This window comes from Callorhinus ursinus, unplaced genomic scaffold (genome assembly GCF_003265705.2).
Source record: "Callorhinus ursinus isolate GAN/ISIS: 27379988/994484 unplaced genomic scaffold, GSC_fseal_2.0 scaffold32, whole genome shotgun sequence".
NCBI classification, from domain to species: domain Eukaryota; kingdom Metazoa; phylum Chordata; class Mammalia; order Carnivora; family Otariidae; genus Callorhinus; species Callorhinus ursinus.
This window is the reverse complement of record NW_027397094.1, coordinates 16,673,534-16,692,393: the sequence shown is the minus strand read 5'-3', so window position 1 is coordinate 16,692,393 and position 18,860 is coordinate 16,673,534. Positions and strand designations below refer to the sequence as shown.

The 18,860-nt window shown below is 43.9% G+C and overlaps 1 protein-coding gene across 1 annotated transcript; it reads left to right on the top strand.

The window, feature by feature from the left end:
- Positions 1-34: 34 nt before the first annotated feature.
- On the top strand, positions 35-18,305 carry ARV1 (ARV1 homolog, fatty acid homeostasis modulator). Its single transcript, XM_025850849.2, has 6 exons — positions 35-285; positions 7,139-7,258; positions 9,896-10,049; positions 14,349-14,573; positions 15,359-15,505; positions 17,800-18,305. The coding sequence occupies exons 1-5, from the start codon at positions 82-84 to the stop codon at positions 15,499-15,501; spliced, it is 846 nt and encodes a 281-aa protein (XP_025706634.1). The 5' UTR covers positions 35-81; the 3' UTR covers positions 15,502-15,505; positions 17,800-18,305.
- The last annotated feature ends 555 nt before the right edge of the window (positions 18,306-18,860 follow it).

The window sequence follows — 18,860 nt, the reverse complement described above, 5'->3', positions numbered from 1 at the left end:
CGAGGGACAGGCTTTCCGGTCTGGTTTCTGACGTCTTCCCCCGCCACTGAATCGGAAGTTCTCGGCTGCAGTTGCGTGGAAATGGGCACCGGTGGGCGGAGTGGGTTACGGCCAGGCAAGGGAAACACAGAAGGGGTGGCCGCGGGCAAGGGGAACACGGATGGGGTTGCAGCAGCTCCCACTGCTGCCTCGGCCTCCTGCCAGTACAGGTGCATCGAATGCAACCAAGAGGCCAAGGAGTTGTACCGAGACTATAACCACGGAGTGCTGAAGATAACCATCTGCGTGAGTTGTCAGGTGTGGGGTGTCCGTGGGAAGAAAATGGCGCGTTGGGATTTGGGGACCATGAGAGGCAAGGGATCTGTATATCAGCTTTTTAGGGCAGTAAAGACCAACGAGTCTCAGGGTCCTCTAGCATAGTCCTCAGTTCCATAATTGACATTCCTGTCCGGGATCAGTGGAGCCTTTATGTGGTTACCTATAGTGTTAAAGAACTCACCACCCTGTAGCGGTTTTCTCGTACCCGTCATGTTTGCTGGTGAGACCTAACGCGGCGAACGGATCCTCGAACGGATCCTCGAACGGAGATGGATGTAGACATTGTGCTGAGAGACTTAAAGATTGGATTATGTTGACATTCGAGTTCACGCCCAAACTCTAGTGTTTAGCCGTCTCCCTTTCGTAGATGAATGTTATCATCCTTACGGTCCATACCCGTATTAAATTTTCCTGGAATACTTTATTTCAGGTTTCATCCTTTGTGGTTATTGAATGTACAGTATGTGTTGTGTGCAGAGCACTAAGTTTGACGTTGGTGATACAAAATCCAAAAATGATGAAGTAAAAATTTTGCTTTCAAGGTGTTCATGGTCTATAGAGAATGATTTAATGTTTTGAAGGTCACAAAATCGGAGGTTCTCTTTGGGGTATTAGTAAAGAACCTGCCACATAATAGGCAGTCAATATGTTTTTGTCCCATTTCTGTTCTCCTGATGATTTTCTAATAATAATCCTCCTTAGAAAAACATGGTCTGTAGTAGTATATAAGGGAGTAGACAAAGTGTGAACGGGTACCTATTTAATCTGTTGCCAACTGACATAATCGCTGTTCCTCTCAAGTGGTTTCCCTCACTTGGCAAAATTTCAACCCTGGTTAAATCCAACCTGTTGTCTGATCTGTCTCCTCATCCTGGCAGCTGTACTTCAACTGAGGAAAAAAACACCTAAATTCATGACCACTAACCTCATGTAGCCCTTGATGCCATCTGGCCATCACATTACATTTCACTAATCCATTCACGTTCCCACTCTGATAAACCATCCTCACAAACCTTCTCTCTTCTTAGGTTTCCCACATATGCTTCCCTGCTTTGATTAAAAAGAGAGAGAGAGAGAGAACTTCCACAAGCTTTGCAACCACATAAACCCAGTACTAGCACCCGTTATTCAGATGCTCTTTCTTCCCTCCTTTTAGAATGGATGAACTGTCCATACCCCTGTCTAAAACCAGCGTGCACTTGTGCCCTAGATCCATCCATCCTCTTCCATTTACTTAGGGACACCTCTGCAGCAATACTCTTCTGCTCTCTACTGGATCGTCCCCACCAATATATGTACCAGTCTTTCTTTAATTAAAAAACACACACACTCGGGCGCCTGGGTGGCTCAGTTGGTTAAGCAACTGCCTTCAGCTCAGGTTATGATCCTGGAGTCCCTGGATCGAGTCCCGCATCGGGCTCCCTGCTCGGCAGGGAATCTGCTTCTCCCTCTGACCCTCCCCCCTCTCAGGTGCTCTCTCTCTCTCTCAAATAAATAAATAAAATCTTAAAAAAAAAAAAAACACACTCTTCACCTCACTTCCTCCTTTAGCTCCTCCTCTTTTTTCCCTTTCCTTTGACAGCAAAGTCCTTTAAGAGGTATTTATACTTGCTATCTTTATTTCCTTTGCCACTTTCTCTTGAAACTACTTCAGACCCACTCTCTTCCCACCCACCATTTCACTAGAAACTGTTCTTATGATCACGATCACTGACTTCTACTTTGCTACATCCAATAGTCCATTCTCAGTGAACTGTCAGCAGCATTTGACCTTAGTACTTCCCTCTGGAAACGCTGTGTGCACTTGCCAGGACACCAGACTCTTACGTACGGTTTTCTCATCTTACTGACTATTCTTCTCAGTCTCATTTCTGGTTCTGCCTCACCTGCCTTGCCTCTTAACCATGGAGTACCCTAAGATCTTGGGCCTCTGTCTACACACTCTCCTTTGAAGAGCTCATTCTGCTTCCTGGCTTTAAATTCCATCTAAACTTTGACAGTTCCCAAATTTGAACCTCCAGCCTGAACCTCTTCCTTGAATTCCGCAGTGTCCGCAAATGTCCAACTAACTACTTGATTTCTCCAGTCGGATTTTTGTAGTTAGGTCAGACTTTCACAGTTAATGGCAACTCGTCCATTTTAATTCCTAAGACCAAAAAACCTTGGAGTCAGCCTTGATTCCTCTTTCTCCCATATTCCTTATTCATTTGCTTGGCAGATCCTGCTAGCTCTGTCTTCAGTTCATGTTTAGAATCCACTGCTTTTCACCACCTCTACAACCAAGACCCATGCTGTCATCATGTCTCACCTGGATGATTTTCCTAACTCTTATCCCTGCACCTCTTCAGCCTCCTTACCCGGCCGCCAAACTGTGGCTTTTAAAATTAAGTAGATTATGTCATTCCTTTTCTCAAACCTTCCAGTGTTTTTCCATCTCACTCAAGAGTTAAGGCCAAAATCCTCGCACTGGCTGTAAGGCCTGTGTAGTCTCCTGGTACTCGTCCCTTACTCTTCTGCAGCGCCATTGCCTCCTGAATGTTCTTAAACCAGACGAGTTCCTCCCTCAGGGCCTCTGCACTATGCACGGAATGCTCTTCTGGCAGGTGTCTGAAATAGCTAATTCCCTCACCTCTTTCAATTATTATTTTTAACATCTCAGAGAGGCCCAGTCTGACCACCCTATTACAAATTGTGATTCTCCCTCCCGAGTCTGGTATACCTTATCACCTCCCCCTGCTTTAGCTTTCCCATAGCACCTATCATCTTGGAATATTCTCTACAATTGACTTGTCATTTATTGCCTGTCTGCTCCCACTGGAATATAAGCTACACAAGGACACAGTGTCTGTAGAATGTATCCATTAATAGAGCTGGCCCACCCAGGACAGTGCCTGACACATAGGAAGTACACGAGAAATATTTGCTGAATGAATGAACCATTTCTAGGTTTTTAGATGCTCATATCATTGGCCATTCTGGTGGCTTTGTGAGTTATATGGCATCTAAACTTAATGACTTCTGGACTGGCCCAATTAAATGATCTGTCTTCAAGATGACAACCACATAACTGTGAATATAGTCTTTTGTCCAGAGTAAAGCTGTAACTGTCTCTGCAGTTTAGTTAGTGATCTTTAATGATATAAATTAATCTTTTTTTTTTAATTATTGGTCTTAAACTAACAAAATCCTTTTCCTAATAATCAGATGCTGGCTTCTCTAGAATTGTATTTGGAATATTGCATGGTGGTACAGTACGTTATTGTTCACAGTCATTCCCTGAGGACATAGAGTGTGTAATATCCTCATTTTTATCATGGTGATGTATAGTAATATGCATAATGGCATTATTTAGGAAAAATCATTTTGTTGATGCTAGACTCTGAAAATTAAATTGTAAAATAATTAATTTTTTAAAGGCTCTCCCAAGTCATGAGAGTAAAAAGTTTTTAGATGCCAGGCTATTTGTTCTGAAAAAATGGCCAAAGTTTCTATAAGCTGGTAATTCATTCATTCATACTTTGGTCTCTTAGCTGCTGTATTTACTCAGCCTGATCTCCTCCCTGTATTTCTCAGCCTAATCTCCCTTCTCTTTCTCTTTGCTCATCCTGTTTTTCCACTGCCATGCCTCCCCACTTGCCCCTCTGGGTTTCCCTAATTTTCCTCCATGTAATAGAAGCATGTCCCTTGCTTTTAGCCACTCCCTCTCCTTCAGCTTTTCATGGTTTATTATAATTATGTTTAAAGATATAGTACTTTTGATATCCTATAGTGCCTGGACTCTTTTATGTGCTCAGATATTTCATAAATTCATCGTGGTAACAAAACAAGATTCCTTTGAGATTCTCCTAAATTTTAAGTCTGTTCAGTGCTACAGTATTCTGTAGATGCTGGATCAAAGATGAATAAGACAGTATCCTGCCCTTGAGGAGCTTAAAGTCTAGGGGGTTCCACTTTCAAGATGGGTGTTTGCTGGGTTGCCTGGGTGGCTCAGTCGGTTAATCGCCTGCCTTCAGCTCAGGTCATGACCTCAGACTCCTCCTTGCTCAGCGGGGAGCTCTCTGCTTGCTTCTCCCTCTGCTTGGGCATACTTTCTTTCTCTCTGACAAATAAATAAATACAACCTTAACAAAAAAAAGATACATGTTTGCTTATTGTGGAGCTAAAATGAAACAGATTTGAGAATCCGTGGGGAAGGGCAGGGCCCTGGAGATGATGGGGAGGAAGAAGCAAGAATATTCACAAAATATTGGCCAGTTTATATTCTAAAAGAGATGTGATTCACTAGAGAACTGGAGAACATAACAGCAGAAAGTCATTCCTATCCATGGTGAGATAGAGGTGGTGGAAGTGTTTGAGTTTCCAGGGTGTGCATTGTCCCCATGATGTAAGGGTTTCCTAGAGGACAACTTTCTCTTTCAGGATATTTGTCTACTAAGTAGTAAATGGAATGGAACAGTTTTTCCAAAATCAGAAAACATATCTAAATGTAGCCATCTGCCACTAAGATGTTTTACTACGTTTGTTTGTTTTGTGTGTGTATGGTTTCCCTCCTTACATTCAAGGTGAAGGAAGCACTCAAAGGAAAAGCAAATAATAGAAGCAGAACAAGGAAAAATTAGGCTGAAGCTGATAGGGAGGGGACCAGCAGACTCTAATGAATTCTCGATGTTTATAAAAATACTCAGAGTGCTAGGAAGGGAAGGCATAGCACATGAAATAGCACCTTCTATTTGCGCTCATGTCACTGTGTATTCATTCCACTAAAGCACTTACAGTAGCAGGCTTATTCGTCTTCCTCTTCTAAACTATAAGGTCCTGGAGGATAGAGACTTATGTCTCAAAGTGAATATCCAGCACCTCGGAAGTGCCTGGTCCATAGAAATGGCTAAGCAAAGAGGGCTGTTCTAATGAATGTTGGAGCCACCCCAAACACATTGGTCAGTCAAGTGACTGCGGAGTGCCATGTCCGCGGGTGCTGGTTAGGCCTACCTCCTTCTAAAAATTGTCCAAATCCTGGCGTAGACTTACAAGGTCTGAAGATGGGTTTTAGGGAACTTTTAAAAGGACAAAGACAAGACCCTTGGCCAGCCGGCAGTTTCATTTTACAATGAAGTAGCATCTCTGGTGCTGCAGTGGTTTGTAGGGAGGAAGTGTTTTCCACACAGGTAGCACAGGGAAGGTGTCTAAGAAACAGCTCTTTGTCATGAACATAGGATTTCTGAATCTGCGGCTTCTGTTTAGACCCCAGCTTACTCTTTGCCCAGCTGAAAAACTGCAAAATTATTAACCTCTTATGCCTCAGTTTATTAGGTGGATTTAAATTTCAGTTAATAGCACATCTCCCTTCATTGGTTCCCTTGATGACTCAAAAACATACCCATTTCTTGTAAATGACATGAATGAAGTGGAGAAACTCTTAAGTTGGAAGTGATTTTTTCATTCCATTTGGAGTGCAGGGTTAATACTCGTCTGTGCACTTCATTTTCTTCCCTAGGGCTTTGCTGTAATTAAAAGGCCATCCCAGTATGTTTGTGTATCCATCACTTCTGGTTCCATTTTATCTTCTCAAAATTTTAAAATGTTCGAATTGTAGACATTAGAATAGTAGCCTTGATTCAACTTTGTAACTAAAACTCTTTCAAATGTCACATTTCTGATGAGCTTGTTCTTGTACACCTGTGTTTTATATGTTCTAATGGTGTTGGGATTTGGTAACATTGTAATCACGTGTCCAAAAAAAGGGCAATTTCACAGGAGTCACGGAGAGCCTTGCTTCAGGTAACCTAGAACCAAGCTGATGAACCCACTTCCTTACATACAGCTCGGGATCCTCCAGTGTCTTCACTGTCACAGAGAAAGACCATTTTCTTTCCACAGTCTCCATGTTATCGGATGAAAAAAAAAATAAACAAGTTTCTCTTAGTATCTGCCACCCCCGGATTGTTGACACTGTGCCACACTCTTTACCTGCTTTTAGCTCTCAGAACCTTTGGGTGCGGGGGTTACTCCTCTGAACCCCTTTCTCCAAATCACGTTTCAAAAACCACAAAGTTGGTGGCTGTCTAGCCAGCAGGGAACAATTTCTCAATAAAAGTACATTATAAATTTATTTATTTATCTTATAACTCCTACAAATTGAAAGTAGAATTTTCTGGGATACAAAATCAGTCTTTAAATCCAATGTCTTGGGCCCCTGGGTGGCTCAGTTGGTTAAGCGACGGCCTTCGGCTCAGGTCATGATCCTGGAGTCCCGGGATCGAGTCCCGCATTGGGCTCCCTGCTCAGCGGGGAGTCTGCTTCTCCCTCTGACCCTCTTCCCTCTCGTGCTCTCTCTCTCTCATTCTCTCTCTCTCAAATAAATAAATAAAATCTTTAAAAAAAATAAAATAAAATAAATCCAATGTCTTTTTAGCTTCTTACATATGAGATTAAAAGATGACTATCTCTCTGTTACAGGGATTTAAGTCCCCTGGTTAGCTTTCTGTAAAAGACCAACCCTAAGGGCCCTCGTTGGCAACCCTGTCAGGACCCCTCTAACTCTTGAGAGCTTTTTCTGTATCTTCACTTAATAAACTTCTATCGCTTTACTTAAAAAAAAAAAAAAAAAGATTACTGTCTCTCACCTAGACGATTATAGTCATTTCTGAAACCACGGCTTCTATAGGTGAACATTTTGTGTCTGAAGAAAAGTTAATTTAAATAAATGCTAATATGTCCTTATTGCCATACAAGTCCAAAAGAGACTCTGCTGGTTTGAAATCCTTTAAGATTTCAGAATGTATAAATTTGCTTGTTTTAACGTTATCTCACGTTATTTCAGAAATCTTGCCAGAAACCTGTGGACAAATATATCGAGTATGATCCTGTTATCATCTTGATTAACGCTATTTTATGCAAAGCCCAGGCCTACAGACATATTCTTTTCAATACTAAAATAAACGTAAGTTGTAATAATTTCTTTACTTTCTAATTTTACTTGATGATGCTTTTGCACTTTTAAAGAACAATAATTTTGACCAGAATTAAAGAACATTATTTAGGGGCACCTGGGTGGCTCAGTCGTTAGACGTCTGCCTTCGGCTCAGGTCATGGTCCCAGGGTCCTGGGATAGAGCCCTGCATCGGGCTCCCTGCTTGGTGGGAGGCCTGCTTCTCCCTCTCCCACTCCCCACGCTTGTGTTCCCTCTCTTGCTGTGTCTCTCTCTGTCAAATAAATAAATAAACTCAAAAAAAAAAAAACATTATTTTTAAAAGAAATTCTAGGGGCGCCTGGGTGGCTCAGTTGGTTGGACATCTGCCTTCAGCTCAGGTCGTGATCCTGGGGTCCTGGGATCAAGCCCCTCATCGGGCTCCCTGCTCAGTGAAGGGCCTGCTTCTCCCTCTCCCTCTGCTGCTCCCCCTGCTTGTGCTTTCTCTTGCTCACTCTCCGGCTCTCTGTCAAATCAATAAATAAAATCTTTAAAGAAGAGAAGAAAAGAAGAAAATTCTAACAAGGATGGGTCTTTTATCTCAAGAATGTAAAAAAAAAAAAGTCTGGAAGTTTCTAGAAATAACAATCATTAATAAACAAGGTTCACAATGTTCAGTGAATATTTAAGAATATGCTTACTGGGAGGAAACTGACAAGCCATAATCTGGATTGCCTTTTAGTAGGTTACTTTTTAAAAAAGACATCGATTATTTCTAACAATAAAATTAAATATATCCAGGTAGGGAGAGAATTACACCTAGAAGAAGTAAGCAAACGTTAAAAGAGAAATATTTTCAGTTTATTGCATTTTATATTCTGAGGGAATCCCTCCCCTCCACCTCCCAAGTTAAATAACCAGGGCAGTTTTTAAATTGCTAGAGCGTTAATTCCCAAACTTTGGAACACAATAGAATCTCATGGGGGAGAGGGAGGGGATGGCAGTTAATCCTTCCAAGCGAGGCCTCACCCAGAATCAAATCAGAATCTTTGGGAATGGGTTCAGGCATCAGTGTTTCTTAAAACTCCCCAGATAGGGGCCCCTGGGTGGCTCAGTCGTTAAGTGTCTGCCTTCGGCTCGGGTCATGATCCCAGGGTCCTTGGGATCCAGTCCTGCATCGGGCTCCCTGCTCAGCGGGAAGCCTGCTTCTCCCTCTCCCACTCCCCCTGCTTGTGTTCCTGCTCTCACTGTCTCTCTCTGTCAAATGAATAAATAAAATTTAAAACAAAAAAACAAAAAACAAAAAACTCCCCAGGTAATTCCAGAGTGGGGCCAACTAGAAGAAGCTCAAGCCCACACTGATACCTGTTCCTGGACTGCATTGTATTTGCACACTTTCTTTTCCTCACTTTCTATTGACATAGAAAGGCCAACCCATAGAGTATGTATTTTTTTTATTTTTTAATTTTCAAAGGTTTTATTTATCTATTTGAGAGAGAGAGAGCACACATGCTGGGGGTGGGAGCTGGGAGCAGAGCCTGCCTAATGCAGGGCTCAGATCCCATGACCCTGAAATCATGACCTGAGCCGAAACCAAGAGTCCAACGCCCCAACTGACTGAGCCATCCAGGAGCCCCAGTAGAGTAATGTATTTTAAAAAGTCAATTCTTGGGGCTCCTGGGTGGCTCAGTTGGTTCAGTGTCTGACTCTTGATAGCCCCTCAGGTCTTGATCTCAGGGTTGTGAGTTTAAGCCCCATGTTGAGCTCCATGCTGGGCATGGAGCCTACTTAAAAATAAAAAAATAAAAAGCCGATTTTTGTTGCCTGGTATTTTCTTTTTTGCCAAAATTTCAGACTCTTTAAAATTGCAGGGGATTTTCTACCTTTTAATTGCTGTCTTCAATATATGAATTTATACTCATCTGGCAAAGGGCCATTTTTTAAAAAATTTATGTTCAGACTAATAGTTTCCTATGAAGTATGATGGAATCTTCAGGTTAAATCTATTCTCATGGCTGCTTCCACCTATCCCTGAGTCACATAAATTCTGTGCCTGATTCTGTTCTGATTCAGGACAGATGCCGAAAATATAGTGAAGGGTGAACTGCTGTTTAAAGCAGTGTTTTTTGGGTGCCTGGGTGGCTCAGTCGTTAAGGGTCTGCCTTAGGCTCGGGTCATGACCCCAGGGTCCTGGGATTGGGCCCCGCATCGGGCTCCCTGCTCGGCGGGGAGCCTGCTTCTCCCTCTCCCACTCCCCCTGCTTGTGTTCCTGCTCTCGCTGTGTCTCTGTCAAATAAATAAAGTCTTAAAAAACAAAACCAAAAAAAGCAGTGTTTCTTAACTAGGGGTATACATCAGAATCCTCCTTCCCCCAGAACTGTTTCAAAATTACATGTCTAGGATTACTTCCAATGATCCTGGATCAGGATTGGGGCCTAGACATTTGCAGTCTGAAAAATCTCCCCTGTGATTCTGATGGATGTTGCTGACAAAGAACCACTGGTTTACAGACAACACAATGACACACTTAACTCGGCAGTTCTGAATTTGAAAATCTATGAAGTGGGAGCCTCTTCAAAACGACAGATACTTAGCTATGTCTGTGCCTATTTGGTATTATGTATAATTGTTTCTTTACCCAATGAATGGCATTGTCTTTTTGACTCCCAGATGCATGGAAAACTCTGCATATTTTGTTTGCTTTGTGAAGCATACCTGAGATGGTGGCAGCTTCAAGATTCAAACCAGAACACTGATCCTAACGACTTCATCAGATATGCCAAGGAATGGGATTTCTATAGAATGTTCGCAATTGCCTCTCTAGGTAGGAAGAAGCCGTGCTTTCTATTCTTAGTGAACTAGTAACCACTATTCTGATTAAAAGTGAGGTGGGTGGTCTTAATCATTGCTAAGAGGAGGGGGTTAATACAGGACTTGAGACTAAATGTTCAGCTGTGTCACCAACCTGCTAGGTGAGTTTGTCTAAATTAGCTGCTTTCTTTTTTATTTGTTGCCATACATATGTTACAGAAATGGTTATATTTAGCAGATTAGAGAGTTTCATAAAATTATCTTGAGGCATAATATTTTGGGTTTTTTTGTTGTTTTAATTTTATTTATTTATTTGACAGAGACACAGCGAGAGAGGGAACACAAGCAGGGGGAGTGGGAGAGGGAGAAGCAGGCCACCTGGGCGCCTGGGTGGCTCAGTTGGTTGAGCAACTGCCTTCGGCTCAGGTCATGATCCTGGAGTCCTGGGATCGAGTCCCACATCGGGCTCCCTGCTCAGCGGGGAGTCTGCTTCTCCCTCTGACGCTCTTCCCTCTCGTGCTCTCTCTCATTCTCTCTCTCTCAAATAAATAAATAAAATCTTTAAAAAAAAAAAAAAAAGAAGAAGAAGCAGGCCACCCGCAGAGCAGGGAGCCTGACGTGGGACTCGATCCCAGGACCCCATGACCACGACCTGAGCCGAAGGCAGACGCCCAACGACTGAGCCACCCAGGCGCCCCGAGGCATAATATTGTTGATAAAATTCCTCAATTTAATTTCTCAGTTGTCCAATTTAAAGATTATGTAGGTCCCATCTTCATTGAAACAGATGGATAATTGCCAGACATTATCCAATGTATTATGCTAATTGCATTGAACTATTGCAGTCTGTTTACTAGGGAATACTTCTTATTTATCTACTACATACAGGGAAAGTGGCTACTGCCCCAAAATTCCTTCAGTTCCAGAATTGCTTTTCTTCAGAATTCGAGTTTTTGACGTAGGTCAGAATTGTATTAATTTCTGTGACTATTTTCTTATTTTCTGTCTTCCATGTTTCTCTGCTTCTAAACTCTTTGATTATAAAGAAATATTATTATAATAATATCAAGTCTCCAGTTCACTGCGGTGTCGGATTTCTGGATTATGTCGTCTTTTGTCCCATTTTCTTCTCAGTCTGCCCTCACTCCCTTGGTCCCCTCATGCAGGTCTGAGGTTCTAAAATGTTTATGCTGGGGTGCCTGGCTGGCTTAGTTGGTAGAGCAAGTGACTGTAGATCTCTCGAGGTTATGAGTTCCAGCCCCACGTTGGGTGTAGAGATTACTTAAAAATAAAATCTTTTTAAAAATAAGTAAATAGGGGCGCCTGGGTGGCTCAGTCGTTAAGCGTCTGCCTTTGGCTCAGGTCATGATCCCAGGGTCCTGGGATGGAGTCCCACACTGGGCTCTCTGCTCAGCGGGAAGTCGGCTTCTCCCTCTCCCACTCCCCCTGCTTGTGTTCCTGCTCTCGCTGTCTCTCTCTCTGTCAAATACATAAATAAAATCTTTAAAAATAAATAAATAAATAAAATTTATATGCTAAGAATTCCCAAACCTACATAATAATATAAAAAAACATCCTTGAAGGGGTGCCGGGGTGGCTCAGTTAGGCAACTGCCTTCAGCTCAGGTCATGATCCCAGAGTCCTGGGATCGAGTTCCGCATCAGGCTCCCTGCTCAGCAGCGGAGTCTGCTTCTCCCACCCTCCCCCTGCTCATGCTATCTCTCTCGCTCACTCTTTCTTTTTCAAATAAATAAATAAGAATCTTAAAAAAAAAATCCTTGAAAACATTGCCTAAGCCAAGAATGAGAACCTGATGTAAATTTAAGCTTTTGCTTTTAAAATTTCTAAGAGTAAGCTCTTTTATGTCCATAATTCTTAATATGAAAAATAAACCAGGCTTATTTCCAAAGTTTGGAATTACTGTAGCACCTACTCTATAGTGGATATTTTGATACTCAAATCAGAAATCTTTTTCTACTGTTACTTAACTTTTTTATCCAGTATTAGGTGATGAACCCCTAAAATAGCTTATAGAAAATGTGTTACATAAATACAGCATTTTATAATTTAAACATTGCTTTTGGGGCTCCTGGGTGGCTCAGTTGGTTAAGTGACTGCCTTCGGCTCAGGTCATGATCCTGGAGTCCCAGGATCGAGTCCCCCATCGGGCATCGGGCTCCCTGTTCAGCAGGGAGTCTGCTTCTCCCTCTGACCCTCCCCCCTCTCATGCTCTCTCTCTCTCTCTCTTATTCTCTCCCTCAAATAAATAAAATCTTAAAAAAAATAAACACTGCTTTTACAGTTTTATGAACTTAATGTTTGCAACCATCCTCTTTGGTGGGTAGGTTGGCATTCTCCCCTATGTATGGCTGGGGAAGCACAGAAGTACTTGGAAGGCAGGTGATTTCCCCAAAGTCCCTTAGCCAGTTAATGTCAGCACAGAGACGGGTGGCTCTCTGGGCTACCCACGCGGTGTTTCTCCATACAGCACTCTGTAGGCAGGTAGCTGGTCCTGCTGAGCCCATCGGATCCGTGAACGCCTCAGGAGTAGAGGCTCCATGATACCTGCCTTGTGAAAGACTGTGCAGAGCCCAAGGGCTGGTGCAGGTGCATAAATCTCTCGAGTTCTGAGTTAGAAAGATGTGGAGGTTAACTGGTCCGCCCCTCCGTCCAGTACAAGAAATTCTTCTCTCAGTTCTGCGAGGTGGTCTAGCTTTGTTTGAATATCTGCAATGACAGGAGAAAACCCATTATTGTTAGATCGTTCTTGTTGTTAAGGAGTTCTTTGTTGCTGTTATTAAAGTTATTTTTGTCCAAATGGCAGGCTGTAAGATCTGCCTATTTGAGCAGATCCCTACAGTTGACAAGTCCTCGAGTTACTTTGCAGGGAGATGGGGTGTCTCCCCTGAGGGATATATCAAATGTCATATAGGTCATCCATCCAAAATTATTTTTACTGATTCTAATCACCTGTGTTTGGAATCTTTTTAATTTGGCTCTATTTGGTTATACAACATTTTAGGAAAAATACAGTTGTCTCTCCTATAATTTGATATATGTGTTCCAGGAAAAACCTGATTCTGCAGAAACCTGAATAACACAGCTTATGAGGAAAAATAAAATTAGGGACAGACCCCTCAAAACATATGCTGCTGGGTAATCAGAAGACTAACAATCTTAATAAACATAATATCACAGTTGAAAAAAATGTTAAATTCCTAGTTAAAGGGAACAGAACAGACTGTGCTCTGTCCTGTGGACCCAGTGGAACTGTGGCTTCTTCTGGTCTGGACTCAGTCTATGAATCCTTTCTGGAAGGATACGGAATAGTACTCAGAAAGTTTGTTGAAATGAGTAAGGGAAGTTTTAAAATTAGGTAACAGTATTCAAAATTTGTAGATAATAGGCAAGAAATAGTGGGAGACTGAACAAAGAAAACATCTTCGCATGTAATTTTTAGGGTGGGTCCCAGTTTTCAGACTTAAAAATTTCCTCCGTACTCCTGTTTTATTCTTTCTTTTTTTTTTTAAAGATTTTTTTATTTTTATTTATTCATGCGAGACAGAGAGAGAGAGAGAGAGAGAGAGAGGCAGAGGGAGAAACAGGCTCCCAAGGAGCAGGGACCCGATGCGGGACTCGATTCCAGGACTCCGGGATCATGACCTGAGCTGAAGGCAGACGCTTAGCCATCTGAGCCACCCAGGTGCCCTGTTTTATTCTTTCTGTGGAGATCTGGAATGCTGAAGCTGTTTAAAGAGAACCTTACCGGGCGCCTGGGGGGCTCAGTTGGTTGGGCGACTGCCTTCGGCTCAGGTCGTGATCCTGGAGTCCCTGGATCGAGTCCCGCATCGGGCTCCCTGCTCAGCGGGGAGTCTGCTTCTCCCTCTGACCCTCCCCCCTCTCGTGTGCTCCCTCTCTCTCATTCTCTCTCTCAAATAAATAAATAAAATCTTTTAAAAATAAATAAATAAATAAAATAAACAGAACCTTACTTCCTAGAAAGAACTTCCGAGAGCTGATAATTACAGTTCTCACGGACTAACTTTTACTTCAATGGGCCATGAAATACTTCATGAAAAAATTGCTGAAATATGCTTCTGCAATCACACCAGCAGGATTTGACACAAAAGGCAGGGGCTTATTTATTTAAAAAAAAATAAAAGGGAGGGGGATAAAGAAAATTTGATCTTGATGAAGCAGTTCTAATGAAGTCAGCTGGTAAGTTGTATTTTGGAATTGTGGTTTCTTTGTTTTTAGAGAGAGATGGTTTGGATAGAGACATTCATATTTCTGTTTTTCATTCTCTCCTTAGAACAAACTGCCTTTTTTATTGGCATTTTTACTTTCCTGTGGGTAGAACGACCGATGACAGCGAAAAAAAAACCCAACTTCATTTTGCTGCTGAAAGCATTATTATTATCTAGCTATGGAAAACTCTTGCTGATTCCAGCTGTCATTTGGGAGCATGACTACACACCCCTGTGCCTCCGACTCATTAAAATATTTGTCCTTACATCAAATTTTCAGGCAATTAGAGGTATGCTTATCTTTTATTCTGTCTTCTCAGCCTCCAACCCACATACAAGCTTAAAGCCTTGTTTCTCCAACTCCGTCTTATGAACCCTGTTAAACACTGGAATTCTCCATAGAATCACAACAACACCTGACGTTCCTCTAGTACCTTATACATAGCACATAGTCCGTATTTGCTCAGATTAATGACATAGTAGTTTTTAGTTTTCGGAATGCTTTCATGTGCATTATCTCAGTCCTGGGAGGTTGGTAGGGCAGTCCCGATTACCCCCACTTTGTGCATGACCTGTCCAGATGTCCACGGCCTGGCACTCGTCAAGGCAGGAAGCACAGTTTCTGCTATACCAACAAAGGGAGGAGCAGCCCTATGGGTCTTCATTTTTTCCCATCCATTGTGAGAAGGGTTATTTTAAATGAGCCTCCTAACTGATAACGTTTTATCGAAATGCTTATCATCTTGTAAACTGTAAAACTGAGAAAGCTCCATTTTTTTCCTGCTAACCTCTTTATAACCTTAGAATTCATTTTTTTTATTTTCTCCTTCCTTATTCATGGAAATCTGTGTCTTTATTTCAGGAGGAGAAGCTTAGTGTTTTTGTTATAAGCACATGCTGTGTTTCTCTTCAGAGATGAAAACGGAGAAGGTAGCAGCCCAGATGAATAAGAACGAATAGAGATTCTCTAAAAAACAGCTTTGCAGAACAATTCCATTCATAATGCCACAGAATTTAATGCCAATATCACCTAATGAAACTCTTAAGAACTTATGAGTTGCCTTTTCCTTTTCAGTGACCCTGAACATCAACCGAAAGCTCTCCTTTCTGGCCATCTTGAGTGGTTTACTGATGGAAAGCACCATGGTCTACTTCTTCCAGAGGATGGAATGGGATGTGGGAAGTGATTGTGCCATCTATAAATCCCAAGACTTTTGAAGAGGTACAGAAGCCTCTCGGTGTTCACACATTCAGACAGGCATCCTCCTCAAGCGAGACAAATGCCATCACAAAATAAGGAGATGCCCTTCCATGACCCCTCCCCCCCAGCCCCTGATTGTCCCCGGGTCACTCCATCCCCCTCGAGGACTGTAGTGTGCATCTCAGGGTCCTTGTCACCCTCAGGGACATCCACATCTGTGTTTTGTTGCTTCTAGAGGCCCTGTTCTCCACTTCTCTAATAGCTGCACCCCACACCCCTTGTACGGAGACCCCAGGCTCTGAATCCTCTCCCCCCCGCCACCATCCCCTCTCTGGGCTGCCTTTGCACCTCCAGTGCCTTGACCCCCACTTCAGGCCTGCCTTGCCTCTCTTTTTAGCGCACCTGCAAATGTAGGCAGCTGCCAATTCATCGCCATTAGTCCCTTGAAACTGCTTCTTGCCCTCCTGCCAGATGTGCCTTCTTAGAGCCATTTGGGTGAGTCTCCATCTGTGTTCCCTGAGCCCAGCGCTGCGTGTGCACAGAGACTCAGCTGGCCCTCGGTGTTGCTCCTCTGCCTTCGTGGTCACCTCCAGGGAACCTCCCATCGCATGGTCCTGGAACCTTCCCCACGCTCCTTCCTCCCAGGTCTGCCCTCACTTTGTTGAGAGTCAGGCCCATTACAGAGTCCTTGAACTTCCTTCCTTCTTCAATCCAGAACTGCTTTGGTCGCCTGTCTTCTTTCCTCCTTCTGTCCCTCCTGGCCCGGACTTGTGCCCCTCTTCCTATCTGTAAGTGTCCTTCCCCCCTCTGGTCACAGTCAGACTCCTGGCCCGCAGCCTGTGGCGGCTGTAGGGTTTGGGAGCAGCCTCGGAGGCTGGGTTGTGGGGTGCAGGTGACGAAGGCACAGAAGCAGCAGGGAAACAGCCCAGCTCCGAACCTTCTCCACCTCTGCTCGCTCCTCAGTCCTGTGGCCTCAGTCTCCCCTCGTGCTGGATCAGTGCTCCTCCATTATCCACTCCACCGCACTGGCTCCTTCCCCTTGGCAAAATACACACACGGTTCTCTGTTCTAGAACAACTGGTCTCGGCCTGTTTCTTCACCACCTTCCCTCTTTGTGAAACATACTTTCTCCCACGGTCTCCTGAATCTGCACTCCTAAAAATCAGAGGGAAGCCGGTTGCCAGCTCTTCGCCAGAGTCCTCCCCCCTCAGGCCCTCCTTCTGAAACAGTCTGCCCGTGCTGGCAGGTCGGTCTGTTTGCAGACTTCCCAGCCTGTCCCCGGACTCGTCCTCGGCGCTCCCGTTCTCTCCTGCTGCTCACACGCTCAGCGGTGGCAGTGCCCATGGCCCGGCCCGTTCCTTCTCCCGGGGCTCAGGCCGCCCGGACCCAGCAGCTCCAGCTCGCCCCGCGCCCGGCCGCCGCGCCCTTCCACCGCCTCCCCGCCTGTCGACCCACCAAAACCCAATCCTTTCCTGATGCTTTTCTCTGGAAATGTCCCTTCTCACTCAGCCCCCAGGGCAGCCCTTGTTGTCTCCTGCCTAAAGGTTGGTAGCAGCCTCCTCACAGCCTTCCACCCACACACCGGTGCCACAGAAACCTTCAGCAAGCATCGCTTCTGGGGGTCCCTCCGAATTTTTCACCATTTCTTATTGCCAACACGGGAGTTTCTAGTCTCTTCCCGAAGAACGTCTTTAAGCTTTCTCTTCGCTTCCGTGTGGTCCTCGATAGTCCGTTCCTAAGTCCCTCTCCACAGGCATGTTCCTGCCCACGTCCTCTGCTACAGTCTCCTCTTCATCTCCAAATATGGCTTATGCTCTCCTCGGGGCCTCTTCTCCCCCTAACCAGGATACAGTCAGTCCTCTCTGCTTCTCCGTGGAAGGAAAACTGTCCAAAACCTCGAGTCCGTGGCCTCGCTCCCACTGACTTGCCAGGGCCCAGCTCAACACCACAGCGCTTGTGTCCAGGACCTGCCGAGACTGCTGGGGCCTGACATTAGGCCCCGACGTCCACAGGCGCTTCTAGTTGTCAGGCTATCCGTCGTCATTTCCGGTCAGGATAATAAGGTCACCTGTCTCTCACGACCATTTGAAAACCGTTCTCCTCCTTTATGTTACCTCATGTTTTCTATTGCCCTTGTCTTATATTCAGATCCCACGTGTTTATGCCTGACTCCCCCAGCCTGGTAAACAGAGACCGGGAGGTTATACGTGAGGAAATATGTATCTCCCACAGCACAGGGCCTGCCCTAGTAAATATTTGATGAATTCATTTTCAGCAGAATGTGCCACTCTAAATGCTGCTTTTATTATCCACAGTTGGATTCTTTATCATCTGTGGCATGACCAACTACATCCAAAAAAGAGAAGATATAAAATACAAGCTCCTTGTGTGTATTGAGCAAAACGAAGCAAAGATTTGGATACACTTTCTGAAAAAAGAAAAAGCGATGGTTATGGCATCGGAAACCCCAAAACTATCACGTGTCATCCCTCCCCCATATAAGAGACCACCAAACCATATATAGATACACACAGACATATGCAGAGACACAGATGCAAGGGCGCTGCCGTAGGGAGTGAGGTACGTCACAAGCAAAGACTCGGGCAACGCAGACCCCTTCAGGTAAGCATTGAACTGGAGGAGGAACGTGAACACATGACTCACACGTAATAAAAGATCTATGTTTCCATTCCTTTGACATGTTTATATCTCTTTAATTTAAATGTTAGGTTATTGCTTGTAAATAATATATTTAAAATAGTATTTCGTGTTCCTACAACAACAGAAACACTGTTCTCTTAATAAAGTCAAAACAAACTGAGCTTTTGTAAATTTTTTGTAAATTTCCGTATTTTCTCCTATAACTAACTTACTCTTTGGAAATGGCTGATCCAAAAACAAACAACTAAAACCAGTGAATTGTACACTTGACAGGGGTGAATTCTATCTCAGTAAAGCCGATACTAGATAAATGGATAAGATAGCACCTCCCCCTTTTCTCTCTCCCCGTTTCACTTACTTGTTCTTTTTTAGTCGTCATTTACTTTTCATGCTGCAGGAATTACTGAGCACCTACTGTGTGTGTCAGACAGTATGGACACTGGGGAACAGCCCTTAAAGTTTATGGAGCAGCGGGGCGCCTGGGGGGCGCAGTCAGCTGGGCATTCGAATCTGGATTTCGGCTCAGGTCATGGTCGCAGAGGCATGAGATCGAGCCCAACGTCGGGCTCTGTGCTGGGCGCGGATCCTGCTTAAGATTCTCTCTCTCCCTCCCTCTGCCCCTTCTCCCCACGCTCGCTCTCTCCTCTCTCTCTCCCCTACCTAAAATAAATCTTTAAAAGTTTACAGAGCAGTGATAGATTTGGAAACATGAGAA

What these genes read in the sequence shown, in the direction of transcription:
- ARV1 (XM_025850849.2), top strand. Translation starts at nt 82, where the DNA reads ATGGGCACCGGTGGGCGGAGTGGGTTACGGCCAGGCAAGGGAAACACA. An exon ending in TGCTGAAGATAACCATCTGC is followed by an intron (nt 286 to 7,138) that starts GTGAGTTGTCAG and finishes ACGTTATTTCAG; the next exon opens with AAATCTTGCCAGAAACCTGT. An exon ending in GTTCGCAATTGCCTCTCTAG is followed by an intron (nt 10,050 to 14,348) that starts GTAGGAAGAAGC and finishes TTCTCTCCTTAG; the next exon opens with AACAAACTGCCTTTTTTATT.